A 22,289-nucleotide genomic window follows, 5' to 3' on the forward strand; every position below is an offset into this window, starting at 1 on the left:
CTGGGTTTCATCAAGAAGGCTCATTGTGCCGGTGCCCCACGCCCCGCGGGGGTGGTGCTAACGTGCTACGGCCACCGCCGCGGGGCCAGCTGCTGCAAGCCGAGTGCAAAATTCGGCCGTGATGCCGTCGCCGTGGCTAACGAAAAGCAGCGCCGCTCTCGGGGAGTTAGGTCCGCGTCGACGGCAGTTACAAACACAGTTAACGGCAACAACCGCCACTTTGACACCTGGTCAATGGCTGGCACCAACTACTCCCGCGGAGGCCTTTAATGACCGGCACGGAACGCGTTCCCTTCCCCAGATAGACCGGGGTGCTTTTAAACGTGCCTCGGGGTACAAAGCAGGCCGGGATTTATAGCGCCTGCGAACCGCCTCGGCTCCCCAAGGACGACGGCCGCGCACGGGGGTTACCGAGCGACCGCAGCACTTGACACAGTCCACTCAATTCCATTGAGCGCCGGCGAAGGATTCACGATTAAAATGGCCCCCACAGACCTCCCTCTATGACAACTTTTCCATTAAAGGAGGAATGGGATTCAGCACTCCTGTTTCTGTTGCAGAGAGTGCAAACACAACCAATTAATGGGGCACAAGAGATGGGAGGCAGGGTTTTCATGTAAAGCTCTGTAGCAGTTCCTGGCTTTACACGCACATCGGAATCCACAAATACGCAGAATTGGAACTCACTGTACCATGAACATGTAATTGTGTGGGTTATAGTTCATCCAGTAAGGCTGTCTTCCTCCCAACGAAGTAGTTAAAGAAATTGGGTCAGTCCAGAGCTACAGAACAATATGCATAAAAGGGTCTGATGTGAGTATTTTATTCAGCCGTAGATTACACGCATTATATACAGGATACCATATGGAAGATATGTACTTCTTCATGTGTCACTTTAATACCACAAATAAAGGCTGCCAGGAGACCTTTTTTTTATAAGATAATGGGTGGTGAAAGAGCTACTGACGCTTTTAGTTAATAACACCATAAACTACATATAAAAAGTAATTACCCTGACATAATAATGGGAAAGGTATGGCAGGGTCAGTAACTCTTCACATGGTAGAAAATAATAGATGCTAAAAACCGTTCTTACTAGAAGATACAAATGTAAATACAAGGAACTGTACAAGGGCACGTAGCACTGTAGCACGCGAAGACCTCAGAAAAAGCTATTTAGCCGAACGCGTTCACCAAACGTCTCCTGGGAGTCCGGGAAGTTGGCCGCGGTCCTGGGTTGTGCCAGCGTCTCGGATACAGGGGCGAGGGCTGCTTTACGCGGCGTATGTTTCCTGTGAAGCGCCCGCAGTGTGCCGTGCGACCGGCCTCCCCGATAACCTACCGTATGGTGTTGTCCATGCGAGACACGGTGAGGTAGGCTGCCAGGTTGGCCGTGTAGGAGGAGCAGACTATCAGGGTGAAGAGCCACCAGCTGCCCATCACGATGCGCAGGGCCACAGAGCTCACGATGGAGTCCCCTCCTGCAACAGAAGCAGCGCTCAGAACACCCGCAGCCGCCCGTCATGTTTGCTCAGGCAGAGAGGGTCGCTAGAGAACGGGCCACATAGACTGATTGCTTTTTCCATCTCCCACTGTTTTTGTATTTCTCTCTCGGGCTCCTTTGCAAAGAGTTGGCATGTTCACAGGCTAAGTACACATAAAGTCAATATACCTTTCTAACTATGAGCCTGGAATCCCGAAATTGGTAAGAGGGAGGGAGATTTCATTAATTCTGCTTCTTAACAGAAATTGCATAGTTGTGTAGTCATCCCACCCAGCCTAAAATAGTTTAAAACTACATTTTCGAAATTTATGTCATATTTAATTTGACCATGCTGTGCACTGTAACACTAATTACTATGTTCATGCACAGCATGAAATCACATCCACACACTTAATATCATACTGCAAAATTCAGCTAAAATAAATTCAGCTTAATGTAATATATAAACTATATATACCCCAAAAACTATGAGCATAAAACCAGTAATAATAATCTCAAACAAACTGTACAATCCAGAGAATACATCCACCCAAAGAACAAATTCCACAATGTAATGTCATGTTGTACACTGCGGATTTTACATTGCCCTCTGGAACGCAGTACAAAAACATCAATTGTGTTGAAACTGGGAGGACGTTTGCTTGTACCCTTGTATGGGGAAACTGTAAACACGCGACTCAACAGCCCACAGAGCGGAGGACCGAAGGGACCCGGCCTCCCCAGATTTTAATCGCTGGCTGTTAGGCTTAAAAGGGTCCGCAGGCCACGTGCCAAACAGTAATAGATGCAGCTGGAGGATCAGCAGTAGTTGCTGAGGTAGTGATTTATTCCGTTTCGCCGTTCTTGGATGGGCACCAGCAGATCTCATCGCTCTGCACTCAAAGGCACCTTTACTGAACACCGGCGAGCCTAACGCGCTTCAGAGGAAACCGCTGCGTTGTAGGTGGACAACATCAGGTTATTCATACAGTCCCACCTGTAAGATCAGCTGCATAATAATAATAATAATAATAATAATAATAATTACACAGCAAAAATTGACAATTATCCTCTTACATATACGTAGATATGTCCCTCAGTCCACTACATATCAGCAATAAATAGCAACTTACCATATAAAATAAAGCACATAGTGCCTTTTAAAGTGAAATATTGTTTGCTTTACAATAATCTCCACACTCTTTGCCATGCTTCGTCTTGAGATAATTCATAAAATAAAAGCATAAGTAAAGAGAGCGTAAGCCTAAGTAAAAATAAGTAAAAATGTAAATATTATGCTCGTATGCCACTTATTAGCATCTTAATGGCAGACAGCTATAAAAAGCTTCCGCAGTAAATTCATAACGCTTCTATTCTGAGAGAGAAAGGAGCAGCCACTGAAGACGAATGTCCCTGAGTGACAGCTTGCTGTTGGCAGCACGCTGAGGTCTGATGAGAAGTGGCGCCCCACCTTGCTGCACAAAGGCTCCATAGACGATCCAGATTGCGCTGTGCAGGGAGTTAGAGACGGAGGCCGGGGGCTGCTGGTGGGGGGTGGGGGGGTTCTGGGCGCGGCCCGACTGCATGCGGTTCAGGACGAAGATCAGGACCCCCACCACGGGGATGGCGGCGGCGATGCAGGCCCACACGGCCAGGTCGAAGGGCGCGAAGAGCGAGAAGATGTTGATCTTCTCCTCGGGCTTCCTCAGCAGGATGCCCACGGAGTAGTCCATGTAGCGCTTGCTGAAGTCCACCACGTTCTCCCGCTCCGGAGTGATGGTGATGGCTGAGACCGCCAGGTCTGCCCTCTGCAGAGATGCAGGGACACGTACACACACACACACACACACACACACACACACACACAGACACACACACACAGACAGACACACACACACACACACACACACACACACACACACACACACACACACGCACACACACACACACACATACACACACACGCACACATACACACAGACACACACACACAGGCATACACACACACACGCATACACACACACACACACACACACACACACACACACACACAGACACACACACACACACACGCACACGCACACGCACACGCACACGCACACACACACACACACACACACAGACACATACCCACACACGCACACACACACACAGACAGACACATAGCCACACACACACACAGACACACGCACATACACACACACACACAGACACACACACGCATACACACACACGCACACATACACACACACACACAGACACACACACACACACACACATACGCACACACACACATACACACACACACACACACACACACACACACAGACACACACAGACACATACCCACACACACACACACACAGACACACACGCATACACACACACACACATACACACACACACGTACACACATGCACACACACACACATACATACGTACACACACACATATACACACACAGATACATACACACACACATACACATACAGACACAAGTGCACACACACACACACACGGACACATGCGCACATACATACGTACACACACACACGCACATGCACATACATACGTACACACACGTGCACACACACACACATGTATGGACACACACATACACATGCATACACACACACATGCACATGCATACATACACACACATGCACACACACTCACACACAAACACACACACACACATGTATGGACACACACATACACATGCATACACACACACACATGCACATGCATACGTACACACACATGCACACACACTCACACAAACACACACATCCACGGACGGACACACACATACACATACACACATTAATACATACACACGCAAACACACACACATGTTCACATGCAACAAATAGCTTGTGTGAAAGCATGTCTTTTAAGAAAATTGCTCAGCGGACTGTCATTGTACATTTCTCTAGCGAGTGAAATCTGCCGTAAGTCTTGCCTTGTTAATGAGTTCCCCGATCATGCCATTCCAGGAGCCGTTGGGCAGCTGGGTGCCATACTTGCTGTCTGACACCTGGTAGATCTCGTACTTGAAGCCCAGGATCTTGGCCAGTGCATCGAGGACATCGATGGAGAAACCTTTGTACCGTTTGGGTTGTCCCAGAATGTTTTCCGCTACCATGACGAAAGGATCCTCCTGCCAAGGTAAGTGCCATCATCAAAACAGGTCACCAACAGCCTGAACTATAACTATATCTATTTTATTTATAAATTAATTCAGACCGAATATACATATCCAACTATGCATATACGAAACTCATCAGCCCACACAAGAAAATGTTCATGGGACAGAGAATAAGTAGATAGGAAAGCACAAATGTGTCTATCAGTCAGGTGCTGGTTACAGCAAGAAGGGAAATTGAACCTGGGGAAAAATGCTTCATATGTCAAACTCCAGTTTTCAAAATGCAGACGCAAAACTTAAGGACTGACCTTTTAACATAGACTGTAAAACATTTGTTATTTTTTCCATCTTTCTTTGGTATTCCTAAAATTCCTTTGAGTCAATGTGACATTTTGCATATGAAGTGTAAAACACTTACAGTTCTATACCATGTCCTCAAAGTATGTAAGGGAATTACATGCATGATACAAAGCTATAGAGATTTCAAACGCAAATGTGTCTTAGGATGTACAGTCTGCATGTCTATATACTGTACCTATACCTAAGGCTCATGATTTTTGGAGATTATTTTTTCATAAAAATAATTGTGTATTTTTCATTAAAAAAACTGGTGGAAATCAGGTTATAATAATGCTCATTTCTAGATATATTTTTTATTTTCATTTGAAACATCTTTTCTTTTATCCATTCGCAAACGAATGATTCCAGGAGATTGGATATGGTGTGCCTGCTTGGCAAAATTTGTATTACTTGGAACGGTAGTTGGGAGACACAGAGGAACTGAACCAGTATTCCTTTTTGATCCCCAGGCCGAAGCTGCTAATTATAGCTAGTTAGCTGTAGCTGCACTGTTCACTCGTCAGCAACCTCGGAGTAACACGCAATTTAACGGCTTCGCTGGTTTCTGCTGCAAAAACGAGGAGGCATTTTCTTCCTTTATTGCACCAAAGAAAATTACACTAACTCCCTTATACTACTGTCTTTTCTCTGCGACCATGCTCTCTTTCAGAAAGCACACACAACCAAAAACTACCCTCCGTCTCACATACAAATACCCCATTCAAAAGATTCAAAATTCAACAAAATGCTTCTGACTGAACTGTATTTAATATCATTAATGACACATTAGCAGTCCCTGTCTCTGAGAGGAACATCCATTCTGCTGATGAGAAATTTTGTCTCAGACATTAATGTGACTAACAGCTGTGTGGTTGCGCCTAGCTGTATGCATACACATATGCACACAAAAACACATACTCAGACACTTATAGACACACACACACACACACACTGAGAACACTTCCTACCAACAGTGTGACCACTTTGACCGTCACTCCTTGCATGCCATTCTCAATGCGACTCTCCTTCAGACTTCCGTTAAGACCCCCGGTTGAGTCCCATGTCGCCAGCTGAGAGAGAGACAGAGAGACAGAGAGAGAGAGAGAGAGAGAGAGAGAGAGAGAGACAGAGAGAGAGAGAGAGAGAGATGACATTTTTTCACAATATTCAAACTCATTTCTGTATATATTTAATATTTTCGAAAGGCACAGCACAAATCATAAAACAAGGAGGGATACTTGAGATGTTCAAGGAAACATCAGCAACGTTTTGTGGAAAATGAAGGCACAAGCCCTCTTCATTCCTCCACACATTTCTGTATACCTGGACATTTGTTGGATGTGGTAAGGCTTACTGTCACCAAAGAAACCACTGACTTCTGTAAAGCTGCTAGTCAAAAATTGTTGCTCCTTTCTTTGAAATGTATTAACTTACATGGGGTCTATGGTGTAATTCAACCGCAAAACCAGCTCTTGTCATGTTCTGGTTAGCTCAGATTTGCTGAAATGCTCATCCTTACTGATTGACAAAAAATACATTCATAGCAGTTCTTTGAACAGCATTGCCAAGTGGGAAATCCCTTTGATGATTTCTCCAGAGTTTGAAATAGCCATTATCCACTGAGAAAATAAGATTTGACTCACTGGCAGAACAGACTGCAGAGGGAATACTAAACTTAAAGTAATTGTAATATCACTAGACTTAAAGGTACAAGGTACAATAGATAATCTCAGAACTTCCAAAGGCCAAGAGAGTAACTGCAGCAACAAACACCCTCAAACCACAACACTGTTTATCCCTCCCCCTTCTCAGTGAAAGTGCTGACATTGAAACCCCCCACACCATTGGCTGTGGCAATTAGAACCAATTTTCAACCGATGAGCTTGAATTATTGTACAGCTATATTGTAAAGTTTTTGTACAGTGACAGTGCATCAACTGTACATTTTGAAAGCCAAATTGAAGGACTATAGACACAAGCAGAAAGTGACTCAACATGTCAATGAGCATTTTTCAATGATATGAAGGGATTTACAATGGTCTTGTAACAATGTTTTAACACAAAGATCCTACCAATTGTACCTTTAACATTAGACTTTATGATGATGCACACGCTCTGAAACAATAAACAATTTGCCTGGATACAAATGTGACACATTTCTATAGGAGAATGCAGCCTGTCAGTCAAGTTCCGTGTTATAGCATGTACATTTTTTGACATTACTTGATTAATCTGCCAATTAATGGGTTCACTTTTAATAATAGAGGAAGATTTTCATGTTCAAGGTTCTGTGAAGTATAATTAATGCAATCATACTGTGCTGTATACTCGTTGTGTATTCTGAACTGGGTCATAATGAATCATAATGTCTTCAATTTTCCGCTGTGGCAGAGATAGATCATATCTGCAGCAGCATTCTGCAACTCTGTCCTGAAAAGTGGACACTTCCTCATTCTTCATCCTGTTAAGAGCCCCCACCCAGCCCACGTGCCTATGCTTATTATTAAAAATGTTTAATTCATTATAATACATAAATAGTCTCCATCATAATCTTTATTATGATTCCTATTTGTAACCGTGACAGGAAATGTCAATTCATGCCCTTAACAGCATAGTAACATAGTAACTACACGTTTATAACCTTAATTATATATAAGAGTAATGTATTGACTAAATCTTGCTCAAAAGGACACAGAAGGGAATTTTAAAGGGAAAGGGAAAACAATAAAATAAAAATTAAAAGGATAGTTCACTGTCACATTCCATGCCCTGGTCCCTCATTCTTGTCATCTCCTGACTTCCTTGTTTTATATATTTTTTTAGTTCCATGTTCCTTTTCATGGTTTCCTTTTGGTGAAATAGTTTCAATTCCAGCCTGGAAATGACTGTAGCCGATGGCGTACATTCGAGACAAAGTATACGTATCTGTGTGTATTCATGCCAACCGTTTGAGAGACCTGGATGGAGTCCGGGTTGTTTTGTATTTATAACGGCATAGATTTATGAGCTGCTGGATGACCACGGGCTAATGAGGAGAAGCTCACTGGCAAAACATGAGCAGAATCTCCAGGCCAAACCGAATGCTATTTATCTGGAGCAGATAGTTCTGCTGTCCCTCCTGTGATCTCCTATAGGAACCTCTTCATTATGCACACTCCGCTTCCAGCAATCTGAAACACCGTTCCTCCTCAGAAATACGGAAAGCAGAAAAATTTGGCAGAGGATCAAGAAATGTCATAAACAAACTGGCAAGAGCATTGGTCTTTCCTCTGTGGCTAACCTTCTTAACATAATTGTTCATTATGTGCTGGCACCCTTAACCACATACAGTATTTCACTGTATTAAACTAGTAGTATTGTCTACAGTTGCAATAAAGGTCAAGTTCAACTAACAGAAAAAGAAAATAAAGGCATCAGTAAATCGATCAGAGCATCTGCCAGCAGTTATTCAACAAACAGATTTTTCCCAACCACAAACAAACAAACCGACAAATGAATCAAATAATAATAAATAAATAAATTGCACATATTTTAAATAAATAAACAACTACACTGGAGTGGTGTTGAACTTGGCAGGTTATTTTGCAAAGTGAACTATCCTCAGCTCACTAAGCCCGTTGAGCTAAAACCAATTAAAACCATGGCTCAAAAATGCCTTTCATTCTTCCTTAGTTACGAGTACCATAAATCCTCAAATTGTGTCCGGGGTCTTTTATTTACTTGGGCTGCACAAAGCACCGGCCTTTATTTGGGGCAGGCTTGTATTCGAGGCAGGACTTTATTTCTTATTAGGCTTCTGTTGTAGAATTTTATTCTTAGAAATAAAGTAAAAGGCTACACTTAAAGTGGGCCAACACTGTTCAACGCTTCCTGGAACCGTTCAGAAACGCAACTTGAGTAGCTAAACCATTAATGAAAGCCAAAACAGATGCATCTTCATAAGATAACAACTTGCCAGACACGCCTTCATGAACAATAACAAATTAGCGTAGATTACAGCAAGTTAAGGATCTTTTTATTGTGATACGTGTTGGAGACCCATGGTGTAGGACAACGACTTTTCATTGGCAGCAGTATTAAACCAACCAACAATATTAAATATTAAGAAGAGCTCTTTTATTTCATTGAGTTAAATCGAAACAATGTCTTCTAGTGCTCATGGACTGATAGCCCTACTGGTAGGCAATATTACCCCGGCTTGTATTTGGGGGCCGGCCTTTATTTGTCTGAATCGACCACGCCCCCGGGCTATTATCAGAGGCCCGGCTTCAAATAGAATCACGGACACAATTTGAGGATTTACTGTAATTACAGTTTGTCTGCACTGTTAGTGTTCACTATATAGCTATTCTATTTGCTGAAGCTATTGAATGATCTTAGCGTGAAGCATGAAACAGCCACCTTTCCTTAGCTTACCGCAGGCTATTGGAGGATATGGCACAATATGGAACGAAACAATCATCCAAAATGGCAAGTGCATCACTGTTGATACTTTTTTCCATTTCTGTACAAGAAGTAGAATGCCAGTGTACAACAACAACCATACCTGGTGGAATTTAGCACAGTAGCTTTGCTCCAACCTTGTCAGGAATGTCACAATTGGCACAAACAGGCATGTTTTCCAAAAGATTCTAAAGGTTACAGATGCATATTTGTCACATACAAAATATTTGAGTTCTGTTACAGGCTATTTTGAAAAACGTTCCTCTATGTCACTACATTCCCTACTGCCATTCCTGCCATGATTTTTTGTATTTATTGTGAATCATTTTATAGTTGATGTAGATATAATTTGTAATGAGAATCATTGCACTTAATGTTAAAATATGTGTTCAAGTTTAATCACTGGAAATCTGTCTCTCTGTGTGTCTTGACCCAATCAACATTGTTGGCTTTGTAGAGGTAATGATGCTACTGTGTTGTTAAATGCTCATCAGCTGCTGAAAATGTGAGCAATTAATTTCTCACAAAGAAAAAAAAATAGAATTGATATATTGTCATTTATGATTTTTTCATCATTGAAGTCAATCCCAGTGGACCATTAACAATGGAGATTTGAAATTTGTGATCCCTCTCAAGAATGGGAAAATAAGTTATCCAGAACTGAAATTCCAGAGCAGAATTGAAGTTACAGCAGTTATGTTCGGCACCCGTGAAATACACATATAAATCTAGAACGTTCCCATCAAGACATTGATATTAAACTCACAATCAGAACCTCAGCAGTCCACGTTTATCATTGCGGACCACATTTCCCCTTGGAGAATAATTATTTTGGCAATTGCTTTGTAGTGTTGGTGCTCGACAAAATAATTTCACCGTAGGCCCCCCTGGGCCATTATCAAGGATCATTTAAACCCTCCGTTAAAAAAGGACTGTGCTGAACTTGCTGCAGCATTCCAGCAATTCATCATATACACATTAGGCAAGGCGTTTTTGGGATATGCTTATGAGAGCTATTTACCACAGCAACGATAATTCTGCTACGGGATAAAACACTTGTGGGACAGATTACAATGACTGCAATTGGATATTGAACACAGCGTTCGGTTTTTTGTTTCCTCCGTCCCTCCTCTCCACCGCAATGGCTTAAGGACTAAAACTAATGTAGGAAAAATACACTTCAGGCGTATAGCAATTTCGAGTACGCATCTCATTGTATTGCCTACTATGTAGGAGTGCTAGATGGAGGTGAACTACCTTATCTGTTGTTTCAATTACACAGCAGTCACTTTATAAATGATAAAACGCATCAGCTTCTGCTGGGCTGGGAAACACACTTTCTGAAGACAAGACAAAAATAGTATGACCTATACAGATCATGACAAACAATCATGATATTTATATTATCTGAGATTGTAAAACAACCTCTGTGTAACCTACAGTGCTGCTGTTAATGCTACTTCTCAGAAAAACAGTGCCTTGTAAATCAAGAAAAATATAAAATGTTATGTTATAAATTCCAATGTATTTCAGTCTGATTTATTTACTTTCTTCTAGTTCACCAAGTTGGCGGCACGGATGGCGCAGTGGGTAGCACTGCTGCCTCACAGCAAGGAGGTCCTGGGTTCGAATCCCCGTCGGCCGGGGCCTCTCTGTGCGGAGTTTGCATGTTCTCCCCGTGTCTGTGTGGGTTTCCTCCGGGTACTCCGGTTTCCTCCCACAGTCCAAAGACATGCAGGTTAGGCTGGTTGGAGAGTCTAAATTGCCCGTAGGTATGAGTGTGTGTGTGAGTGAATGGTGTGTGTGCCCTGCGATGGACTGGCGACCTGTCCAGGGTGTATTCCTGCCTTTCGCCCAATGTATGCTGGGATAGGCTCCAGCCCCCCTGCAACCCTGTTCAGGATAAGCGGGTTAAGATAATGGATGGATGGATAGTTCACCAAGTTTGAAAAAGCAATACAATGATTGACATGAAAACCATGTAGTATATTTAAAAATGCAAATTCAGAACTAGAATTATGACTGTATAGTTGTGTCTTTGTTTCTAGCACTTTGCAATTAATAATAAATAATTTATTGATAGGACGTCGGAACTTATTCATTTAGATGCCATGTTATACAATACAGAAGAATATTCTCCCACACATTCCGGCACACAGTGTCCTACTCAACAGTGTTTCACATGTTTGCATCAATGGCGTTAAGCACAATGTTTAAGGCTCCTATGAGTAAATCCACTTTTTCTTTTAAAATATAGAATTATAATTTCACAGAACAAAACAATATCTATTTAAACAGGCATAGCAACATTCCCCATCATGTGGGGGCTCTGTTACAGAAAAATAAAAGAATAATAAATGTGTGAATAAAGAAAAGAAACCCGCAGCATTTTGAAGTCAAATATTTTATGGGTTTTCAAAGGGCATTAATCTCGACATGCTGCTGCCTTCTCACCCTCTGAGCCTGTCACCACGGAGTATAAAGCACATTTGGCTGGCCCAGAAACAGAGGAGATAGCTTGTGTAGTAGGACAAGCCATAGCGCATTAAAAACAGTGTCACACGAAGGATTAAATGCTGAAATGGAACAGGATATTTCAGTAGAGTACAGTTAACAGTAATGTACAGTTAACTTAATGTACAGTATGAGCGTCTGTGGACCTGTGTGTTGGAGGGCAGATACAGTGAAGTCAGCGACTTGACTTCATGCCAGGGTCTTTTGTCCCAGTGACATCAGTTTTCTGACATACAAACCCCACCCCCCTCTCACCAGTCACCCACGTACCGTGCACCTTTCAAATTTAGATCAAATCTGCTCTTGTTGAAAAAGATTTTTGACAAAGTAACTGGCTGTGATGAAGCAGTGATTCATTAAATAAAGTAAAACCAAATCATACTAAGTTTGTTGTGATCCTGAGAACGCACGCACGCACACACGCATGCACGCATAAGCCCTATACAGACGAAGCTGAGAATCCTGACAATGGAAGGAATGACAAGATAAAAATGCCTTTTCTTCAACTGATGTGTGCATCAAAGGGTACAGGGTAAAGATTCAGTCAATGTCAATCAAATAAAAAGACGAGGTTATCCATTTGGTGCTGGCAACGGGCAGACATAATTCTCTGAATTTTCCTTTTCTCAAACATTGCTGATGACAAAGAAACACGACCATTGTGACACTAAAAAAATAGTTTTCCATTTGTGCCACCTCTAATTCAAATGCTTAAAATGTTTACTATAAATTTCGGCATAATTTTGTAATTAGCTGTTCCATGAAAAGTATTAACCTTAATTTATACCCTGGAGCCAATGACTGTTTCTAATTCAGTAATTGTGATGATTCAGGTACCGTAATTGGAGGCTCATTATTGATTGACCAAAAGGTGGCTTCATAAGATGGCTGTATCAGCATTTTCCAGCTTACGGACTAAAATGAGTGGTTTCACTTGACTGCTGGAAGCACTTGCCTTCGTTAGAGAATCTGAATGACTGCAGACGATATCTAAGTGTACATCAGTTCATACCCCGGCTAAAAGTCAGCACCAAAAGAAAACAACCCCAAAATGAATTCTGCAGTTGGCACGATGGCACTCAGCCCATATACACTGGTGAAGAGGGATTTCATCCATTATTAACTTAGCATTCCGTTTTGCTGGTGGAGTATTCCAAGTCTTCTTTTATAATATCACTTGGCTCCCCAGTCGCAATATCAATAGTGCTCATAAATATATACATTTTTAAGAGAGAGAAGACGGTGTGCCCTGCTGCCTTCTGTAAGGGATAGAGATAGAGAAGGCATCACATCGCAGAAAGTGGCATGGATTTTTTCAATGTCGCTCTGGATAAGAGCGTCTGCCAAGTGATAGTAATGTAATGTAATGTAATTGAAACCCCAGTGGTGCATAGGGAATTGTATATGGCTCCAGGGTCAGTCCTCCCACCGATGGGCCCTGAAGTCTGTCTGAGACCCCTCTCCTGTCCGCTCCACATCAAACGTAGAGATTGGTTCGAAAATAAAACCGAAAATCAAACGAATACAGGCTTTGGAATGCCATTTATACAGAAATGCATCTGTCATATCATATTCCTTACTAGGCCAGCGCCACTGCAAATGCTTATTTATGTTTGTGCGTTTGTAGAAGTGTGTGTGTGTCTGTGTTCGTGCTTGAGCATCCAAAACTGTGTTTACATTCTGTACGCAATACCATTCTTTCAGTGCGAATAATGGACCTCTACAAGGGTCAGCTCTTACTTGAGAGCAAATGACTTGAATGAAGCACAGAGGTCAAAGTAACCAAAATGGAAGTCTCCAGAAATGACGTGTCACTCCGTTGCAGAGGCAGAGGGAAGGCTGATTGATTAGCGCAGGGCTAGTCAGGCGGTCTCATCCCTTTCTCTGAGCAGAAAAATGTCACTCCTTTCAGCTGAGCAGAGTACCTGAGCACTAATGTTCAGAGGACGAATGCAGCAAAATGCCACTCTTTGCCACCGTATCACCCCTGCTGGGTTCTTTATGAGCGTGTCCTTTTAGACGCTCGATCTCAACCTACTTCAGAATCAAAGTGCCAGAGGAAACACTTTCTCAAAAAACCTCCTCTTCATCGAGCTCAATAACACTTCTTAGAATGAAAAACATCTTCATCAAAATAAAGAACAGGTCAGTTCCAGAACAAAGAGTAAGGTAAGGTGCAGGTATATTCCTGGAAACACTGACATTACATGAGTGTAGGGCAGGTTTCCATTTCATTGTGATATTACAAGCTGTGTAAATAAGACTCAAACGATGGAACACTACTTCTGCCTCCACAATCAATGTATATACAAGGACATTTAACCTTGAAACCTGTGGCAACACTACACAGTATGACTAATAATGTGCATCACATTCACTGGTAACTATGCTGAAACATGCAGGTAGGTCAACAGAGAACTCAACTCTTTTTCTTTAGTAATGGGAAGTGGGGAGGGACTGCAGTGGCTTGTGCACTAATAAGATGTGTGTGTGTGTGTGTGTGTGCGTGCGTGTGTCTGTGTGTGTGTTTGTGGCGGGCGGAGTGGCTGATTAGCTGGCCACATGCATAGAGGCAGTTTTGTGTAAATTGGGACACAGGCGAAAACACATGAATAAATAAATTACTTCAAAACTCAAGGCTTCCTGGTAATGCATCCCTGATGTCTGCATGAAGAGAAATTTCAGTCACGCTCTTCAGAATTGAGTTTTATCCATTCAGCCTGCCATTAATTATTCTGCTTACTGAACCCCTGCACTTGCTCTTTAACAAAACGCTGCTGAAAACACAGCTTGTTTTCATGCCCAACAGTGAGAACCACAGAAGAACAGCAACAACCTGTATTATTACCACAATGAAGAAGAAATGCTTTACCTTTCCTATGGTATTTTTCTCCTTGTTTAATATTTCATCCTTGTTTTTTTGTTTTTTTTTCATGCAGTACGCTAAGTTTTATTATATTACTTGCGTGCCTGATGCACGCTGATCTCCCTAGACAGTTCAGAGAAAAACATAAATAAGCAGGTTCATTTATCGGCTGAAAGATTAAAAGTGGATCCTGTTGTTTGGCTCAATCAGTTGTTCCCAGGGGGAAAAGAAAGTTGCTGAAAGCTGACCAGCAAAGCTGTCAGCAACAATAAGCAACAGAAAATAAATAAATAAAAAGCTAATCTGACCCTGCAACAGAGAGGTATTTTGGAGCACAGTCTTAATATTTCCTCACACCAACCCTTCCTTTTAGAGTCCTCTAAGTGCTAGGTATTGACAAGGTAAATACTTGGTAAGAATAGAAAATGATGGGGTAATTATTATTGCCAATACAAAGAAAATGAAATACTCAGAAACAACTCCTCTGTTCTGCCCATCAATTGACCTTATCAAAGGTTTAGGAGTTTAATTGGGTACTTCCTGTGAAATGAGACAATACTTTCTTGGACATACCTGCTCTACTACCAAGCAATTCAGCGAACTCATACCAATCAATTAAACAAGCTGTCAATATGCAACCTAAGGGTTGGTAACAGTCTAATTATATATGTTTTTTGAATGAAGGCAGTACTTTCTGAGAAAGTAGCTTTTCTTTCATATTAATTATAGTAATATCATAGTACTTCATTATTACACATAATTTACTGTATTACACTATTTACTGTACATTTACTGTATTTTCTGGGTTTTATTACAGCAAAACTGCAAAGAAACTATTAAATTGTGTCTTTGTAAGAGATAAACTTATTGCAATACTTATCTGAAGTTCCAAAGGACCAGTACACCGTGGGTTTCATAGTACATTTTCTTAATTACTTGGTACATTTGAGTTTTTGGAAATAAAGGGTCTGCAGTATGTATGTAAGTATTTTGTACGTGAAATTAATCCCTGCTGAATTGTTCATGCGACAGTGTAGGCTACTACAATATGTCTCATGATTTACTTCATTTACAAATACAATTACAAAGCACTTCTCATATCCCTAATTAATTATTTAAGCAGTAATGAAAAACAGACGGGATGTACCACTGTATTATTAAGAAGTTCCTTCTCATTTACTGAGTAAACCAACTGAAACAGGACTGTAAAACATTAAATATAAAAATATAATACCATGGTTTTACCACATCCTCCATACAATGAGATGATGGTTTATTTCCTTTCCAATCAATAACTCAGTTATGTGCTATTCTTACCATGGATATACCTGGTAAAAACCTAGTACTGTAGTTAAGGCACTGACAAAACAAACATTGCCACATTCACTTGTGTTCCAGAAAAACCTGAAATGGCTGTCACACTTGCTCCACAGCATAAACACAAAATGCAGTAAACAAAACAAACTTTAAAAAAAAGGAAAAACATTGTTTTCAAGCAATACTGTGACCACCCCCCCCCCCCCCCCAAAAAAAAGAAAGAAAAAAGAAAGTGAGAAACTGTACCACTCTCTCCCTCCTCCCTTTGATAAAGTATGAACATAAAAGTTTTCAGCTGTGAGGACATTAGTCCTGGCAGTGGAGATTCATGGTGACTAGATGAATTCTGTCAGAATTCCTGTTATTGCTCGCACACTGTCCCTTATGTGTAATGTAAGATATGGATCCTGCTCTTTGGCAAAGGGGACTGTCATCACTTTGAAAGTAATAAACTTGGACGTCTGAGTCACTATCGTTCGAGGTGCCTGCGACATCTCTGTGAAAAACAGAAAAAGACTAAGCCTGATCCATATAAAACAGCATCCAATCTTCATTCACCGCTGACCGGTTCAGTAAACACAAGCTGTCTACAGTAGTTTAACTCCTACTGCTACGTTAGCTATGTTAGCAGTCAGACACTGTGGCTGCTGAGCATTGAATATCACAAGGGCTTACAGTAATAGTTGCCCTATATGTTTTAATAATTCTCATTAGGAATGTTTTCATTGCATTTATTACACTACTCTCTATGATTATTATTAGTGTTAGCACATTAGCAATATATGATATATGTCTAATTTCCTTTTAAAACTACAACAAAGAAAGCACACTAAACACTATATCGAATTAGCATTGCCATTTTGAAGTACAGTTACTGTATTACAGTGCTAGCCATGTAATTTAGTGAACTGTCTGCATGTATGCATCAATGCTACTAGGTAACCTAAATGCATACTAAAAGTAAATATGAAGCATTCAGAATTCATTTTGGAATGCCTATGCATTTTGGAACTGATAGGTATAAATTACTCTTTAAACATTTAACCCCAAACTATTCTAACATTGGTCAACTTAAGCAAAAAAAAATGCAAATAAATAAAAATATCCACCAGAGAAATTTGGCTAATTAATGCAATCTCTATGTATGAGCTATCCCCAAAACAGGCATGCTTTTTGAATTTTTCTCATTAAAAAAGCCATATTTTAAGTTTCAGTGTGAGAAACAACTCGTATAAACTTATTTTTCTACAACCGATGAGACAAGACCCAAATTTATCTTCTCTCTGTGCAGGGCGAGCCTATAAATCCATAAATGAAAAACATTTCAGAAACAGGAGTAATCCCACCTCCAGAAACACTGCAGTCACAGCCACTCTCATCTAGCGACCTGTTGTCACATACGCCAACCTCTCCTTCAGAAATATGGAAATGAAAAACTACCTCCTTGTTTTCCGCCAACCATATTCAGATGCCTGTGTTTAACATCCACCGAACGACCAAAATCTAGGCCGCCTCGTCTGCTTCATTATGAAACGCACATTGTGCAAACAGACAAATACTGGATAAATATTCGCCCATTTCCTCTCTATTAAATTGCTTTAATGAACAGTGAGATTCTCTGAATAATAATGGTCTAAAAGTTAACGTTTTCATTTCCCTTTTTTGTAGTCTCCAGTTTGTCATTAAATCGCATAAGGGCTACAACAAAAGCTGCCATTACCTGTGTATAACATGTACTGACTAATGGACCACTTTAGTACCCCCGCCCAGCTCACAGGGAAAGGCTCCCGTCTGCATCTATTGTGCTCTGATGGACAAGGGCCTAACTAGGCTGTAACAGAGACCCCCTTCTGTGCCTAATCTGGGCTCAATACTATTCTGATAAACTACCCCCCACCCCAATCTTTAAAATAACCCACCACAGGGTTCCTATCTGCCTTGATGAACCAAAGAAAACCCCTGCACGGACCCTGCCCGTCATAGAGATGTCTCGCGAGCCCCTAACTTTATCACGCTGTCAGTCGGAAAGAGATTACACTTCTCCCTCCCAGAAGAGATTTAATCATGAACGAGGAACCGCGGGACTCCTTCTATTCAGACTCCGCAGGTCCGCCGGGGTTCGGACAGCGGGCTCAACGCAGACCAGGCCCTGCGTTAGCTGCACCGGTGTGCCGCTCTCCGCCGAGGAGCTAATCACCGCACAAAGGGAAAAAAGGCATGACCCCAAATGCAAATCACCGAAATGCTCAGTGCCTCCAGTCCAGGACAGCCATATAAAAAAACAGCGCTTATGAAACGTTAAGCGGGAAAATGGTAAGTCTTGAGGGCAGCTATGATTTCTTTTTTTTGCAGATGAAAGACAAATTAGGGTAATTACCAGTCGGCTTGTTAACCCCCTGTTGTTCTGCAAGCGGCCTTGCCCCCCCCGTAGCACAAGGGTTAATGCTGATATCGAGAAAGATGTTGTAAGCTTGATTACTTAGCTTATCCGCTCTGTTATAGGCAGTTATGTTGCGGGTAATTAATTATTAGCCGGTCGTTGAAGTGCTGCATACAAGCGTCTCGCACACGTCTAAAACAGTGTTCTGACAGGCTAATTCACAGAGGAAAGAAATCAATGACTCTGTGAATGCATATGATTGAATGAGCAAAATGCTTAATGTATAAAAAAGTTAACTACAGGCAGGGAAAATGAAAGAAAGTATAAAGAGGATAATAAGAGAGTGGAAACTGAAGAAAAAAAATGGAGGAAATGGTTTGAGGACCGAAACGGGGGAGGGAGAAATTGCATTTCAATCTTTGTTATTTTTAATCTAACAGCCCCTGCTTCTCAGAAAGTAGAGAAAAACAGGATGTGCAGGCAAGAGACAGGGACAGAAAGAGGGAGAAACTGAGATGGAGATAAGAAAGAGGGGGGCAGAGGTGGGAAAAATAAGACAGAAGATGTGAGGAGATCTAATCGCCTAACGCTCGAGCCCGTGGCTCTACAGGTGACACCGACACTCATATTTACTCACATGTTTATGACACCCTGCTGCGTTGATGTTGCCCGCATCAAGTAAACAGATTACATGCCTTCCCTGATAATGTGTTCATAGCGGGAGGAATTAAGTTGCTCGTATTAATTTCTTCGCAGAGATACTAGTTGCAACTAGCAGTAGCCAGCATAGTGGTAATGAACAAGGGCATTGGTGAGTGCATGTGACATGCCATTAGTGGCCTCCCTTTCATTACTTCCAATAAATAAACTCCACATGAGCCAGGTGGTGGGGCCCCGTGTGTGGAACGCATGGCCATAGGCCTGTGGATCTTAATGGCTGTAACGCAATCCAATGGCTTTATAATTCATGTTAGGATGCCTGGTGATTAAGTCTTAATTTCTGCCGGACTGCCTTCTCTGTGTTGCACTGTGTTGTAAGTGATACTATTTTGACGCTCACTGACGTCACTGGCGGAGAGAAAAATGTAAGATATAAATAAACAATAACAACAACAATGACAACAACAAAAGAAATCAATCAAAATGACATAGCCCATGGAATGTAGACCAAAGGACCGCTCATATCTTGCTGTAATCTGTCAAGAACAAAGTAGTAGAAAGTGGTCCACTCAAAGGGCCCTATTTTAGTGATAATGAGAGAGTGTACACACCTCGACGCAAGTGGAATTGCTAGTTTTGTCTCACACGAACGGAAGGCTTTATTTCTGTGCCAGGTTCAGCAGTTTTGCGGAATGCAGAGAATCAATTTACATCAACATTGACTGGGTGGCACAGTAGGGGATGCGTCAGAAATAAAAGCATTGTGCTATATGGTGTCACAAATGAATGCATATGAACACATAATACAGATTTGACAAATAATTTGGTTGATTGTGACTTGACAATTAGAAATTAGAGCTGTGTCCAGTCATGCCAGTCATGTCCAGTCCAATGTTTTGCCATTGCACCTGTATGGAGCAATGCCAAAATGTCTGTTAATTGAATACGCGATACAACAAATGTAGGAGTCCAGCTGTTCGCGCTTCAAATAGCGTTAGACATGCCTTTGTTAAATTGCCTGGTTCTTGCTATGCTAATTTTTTAAATGTCACTACAGTCAAATGGAGTACATAATGGGACGCTGTATGATGCAGCACCGCAGGAAGCCCATTTACAGGCAGTGCTATTCATTCCAGGAGGGTTCTGGGAAATGTGGCTTCCCTGGGGTCTTGGGTGTTATTGAGTGAGCACACCTGCAGTTGTGTGCACCGTCGGATCATGGTATCAATTACGGGAGTCATAACGTAGTGCTCTTCATTTTTAAATCAAATAGTGCATGATGCATTGTGCAAAGTGACACGTGTCTCCCCATGACTCTATGTAATTCTTGAAGCTTTTAGAGGGGGGTGCTGAGGCTTTTAGGGGCAGTTGCTGTCCATTACATTTGTGGCTACTTCTGCCGTATTGCCATACACACTGTTAACTTGCTAGAGATTATTTGACCTGTCAGGTGGTACACTATAATAGCTCTCTGAAAGTTAGCTTTGTGACGTGTCATGTTCTACACAACATAGCCATAGCCATACAGCATGAATGTGACACATTACATGCACCTAATTCCCAAACAACTTGCATTAATGATAGGGTTTGACAACTGCTCCTTGACTGAAAAAAATGTCAAAATGTTTCTTCTGGATGTGCCGCAAATCGGGCATCGTTTCCAGCCGATGGTCCAGCAGATGGTCTGATGACTTATGAGGTACACACTCTCACCCCATAATGTATTGGGCTCTGTACTACAGCAACTTGGACAGTACTTATTCTGGCAGTGCATCACTGAACTGTCTTCCCACTACAGCAAGTTCCCCATACCTCGATCTTATTTACCAGAACTATGGCATCACCCAGTCAACATATTGTAGTGACTAGTATATCTGTGCAAGATCTGTGGAATGATAGTTGGTGCCAAACAGGGAGGTTTGAGTATCTCAGAAACAGCTGATCTCCTGGGATTCTCATGCATAACAGTCTCTAGAGAATGCAGAGAATGGTGCGAAAAACAAAAAACATCCAGTGAGCAACAGTTCTGCAGGCAAAAACACATTGTTAATGAGAAAGGTCAGAGGAGAATGGTCAGACTGGTCAAAGCTGACAGGAAGGTAACAGTAATGCAAATAACCCCACATTAAAACAATGATATGCAGAAGAGCATCTCTGAACAAACCAGGTGTGGTGGATAGGCTACAGCAGCAGAAAAAAATAAGTCAAACAATTACCTAGCAAAGTGCTCACTGAGTGATATAGGTTTACCTCCTGCCACAAGTTCTTAATGGAATTGAACTTTATGGAATATTGCTGTGTTCTACAATTTTTTTAGACTAACAACATTTTTTATAATAATATAAAATTTGCATTTCATTATGTGGGTGGTTAAGGTATTGTCCTGGCATGCAGATTAGCGGAACAGTCTAGGCTCAAATCCAGAGAGTCTGAAAAAATAGACAAAATAATGCAGTTCAAAAAGTCCCTTGTCCTTAGATGGTCCTCTATGCCACAGTAGGCTTCCTTTCATTTTTCCTACAACAATCTACCTACAACAAAGAATTATATCAACGTGAACTCCTTTCTCTAACCATTCATGCTTGCTTTCCATTGAACTCTTCACCCAAAGAGTAACCATAATTCACAAGACTAAAGATAAGACTTTGAACTGCTGCAAATTAAAGGTGCCACTAAAACCTGTGTGGCTTGTGTGGATCTAAGGCTCAAGGAGGTAATGTGCAAGTTATAAAACAACACAACACTGCAATGGTAAAAATGAGTGATTATTGTCTCAGGTGAAATTGTTTATAAGTACATACAACCTATTTGTATGCATCTGTAAAACACCCAAACACAAACTAAACATTTTCACTGCCCACTTATCAACTTATGGTCTGTCCCCAGAAGTTTTTATTTGTTCTTGTAATATTTGGCAAACATGACATCGATGACATTTTAATACACGGCAACTATATTTGGATTCCCCCGTAGAAAAACATCTACCAATATCGTGTGTGTCTGTGTGTGTGTGTCTATGTGAGTGTGTGTGTGAGCATTTGTGCATGTGTATGCGTGGGCGCCTGTGCATGTGCGTTTATCATAAACAACTTTTTTTTTTCAATAAAGCTTAACAGTTCTTATGTTACATCTGTGACAT

The 22,289-nt window shown here is 41.4% G+C and overlaps 1 protein-coding gene across 2 annotated transcripts in view; it reads right to left on the minus strand.

Moving 5' to 3' along the window:
* Positions 1-22,289, minus strand: part of grid1b (glutamate receptor, ionotropic, delta 1b) — a 322,832-nt gene that overhangs the window by 30,357 nt on the left and 270,186 nt on the right. For both annotated transcript variants that reach the window (XM_061231038.1, XM_061231039.1), the window contains exons 9-12: positions 5,939-6,040; positions 4,446-4,643; positions 2,955-3,291; positions 1,343-1,481 (exon numbers count right to left, since the gene is read on the minus strand). In XM_061231038.1, the coding sequence (XP_061087022.1) occupies positions 1,343-1,481; positions 2,955-3,291; positions 4,446-4,643; positions 5,939-6,040 (776 nt within the window). The remainder of the gene's footprint in view (positions 1-1,342; positions 1,482-2,954; positions 3,292-4,445; positions 4,644-5,938; positions 6,041-22,289) is intronic.

Source organism: Conger conger, chromosome 2 (genome assembly GCF_963514075.1).
Source record: "Conger conger chromosome 2, fConCon1.1, whole genome shotgun sequence".
In the NCBI taxonomy this organism is placed as follows: domain Eukaryota; kingdom Metazoa; phylum Chordata; class Actinopteri; order Anguilliformes; family Congridae; genus Conger; species Conger conger.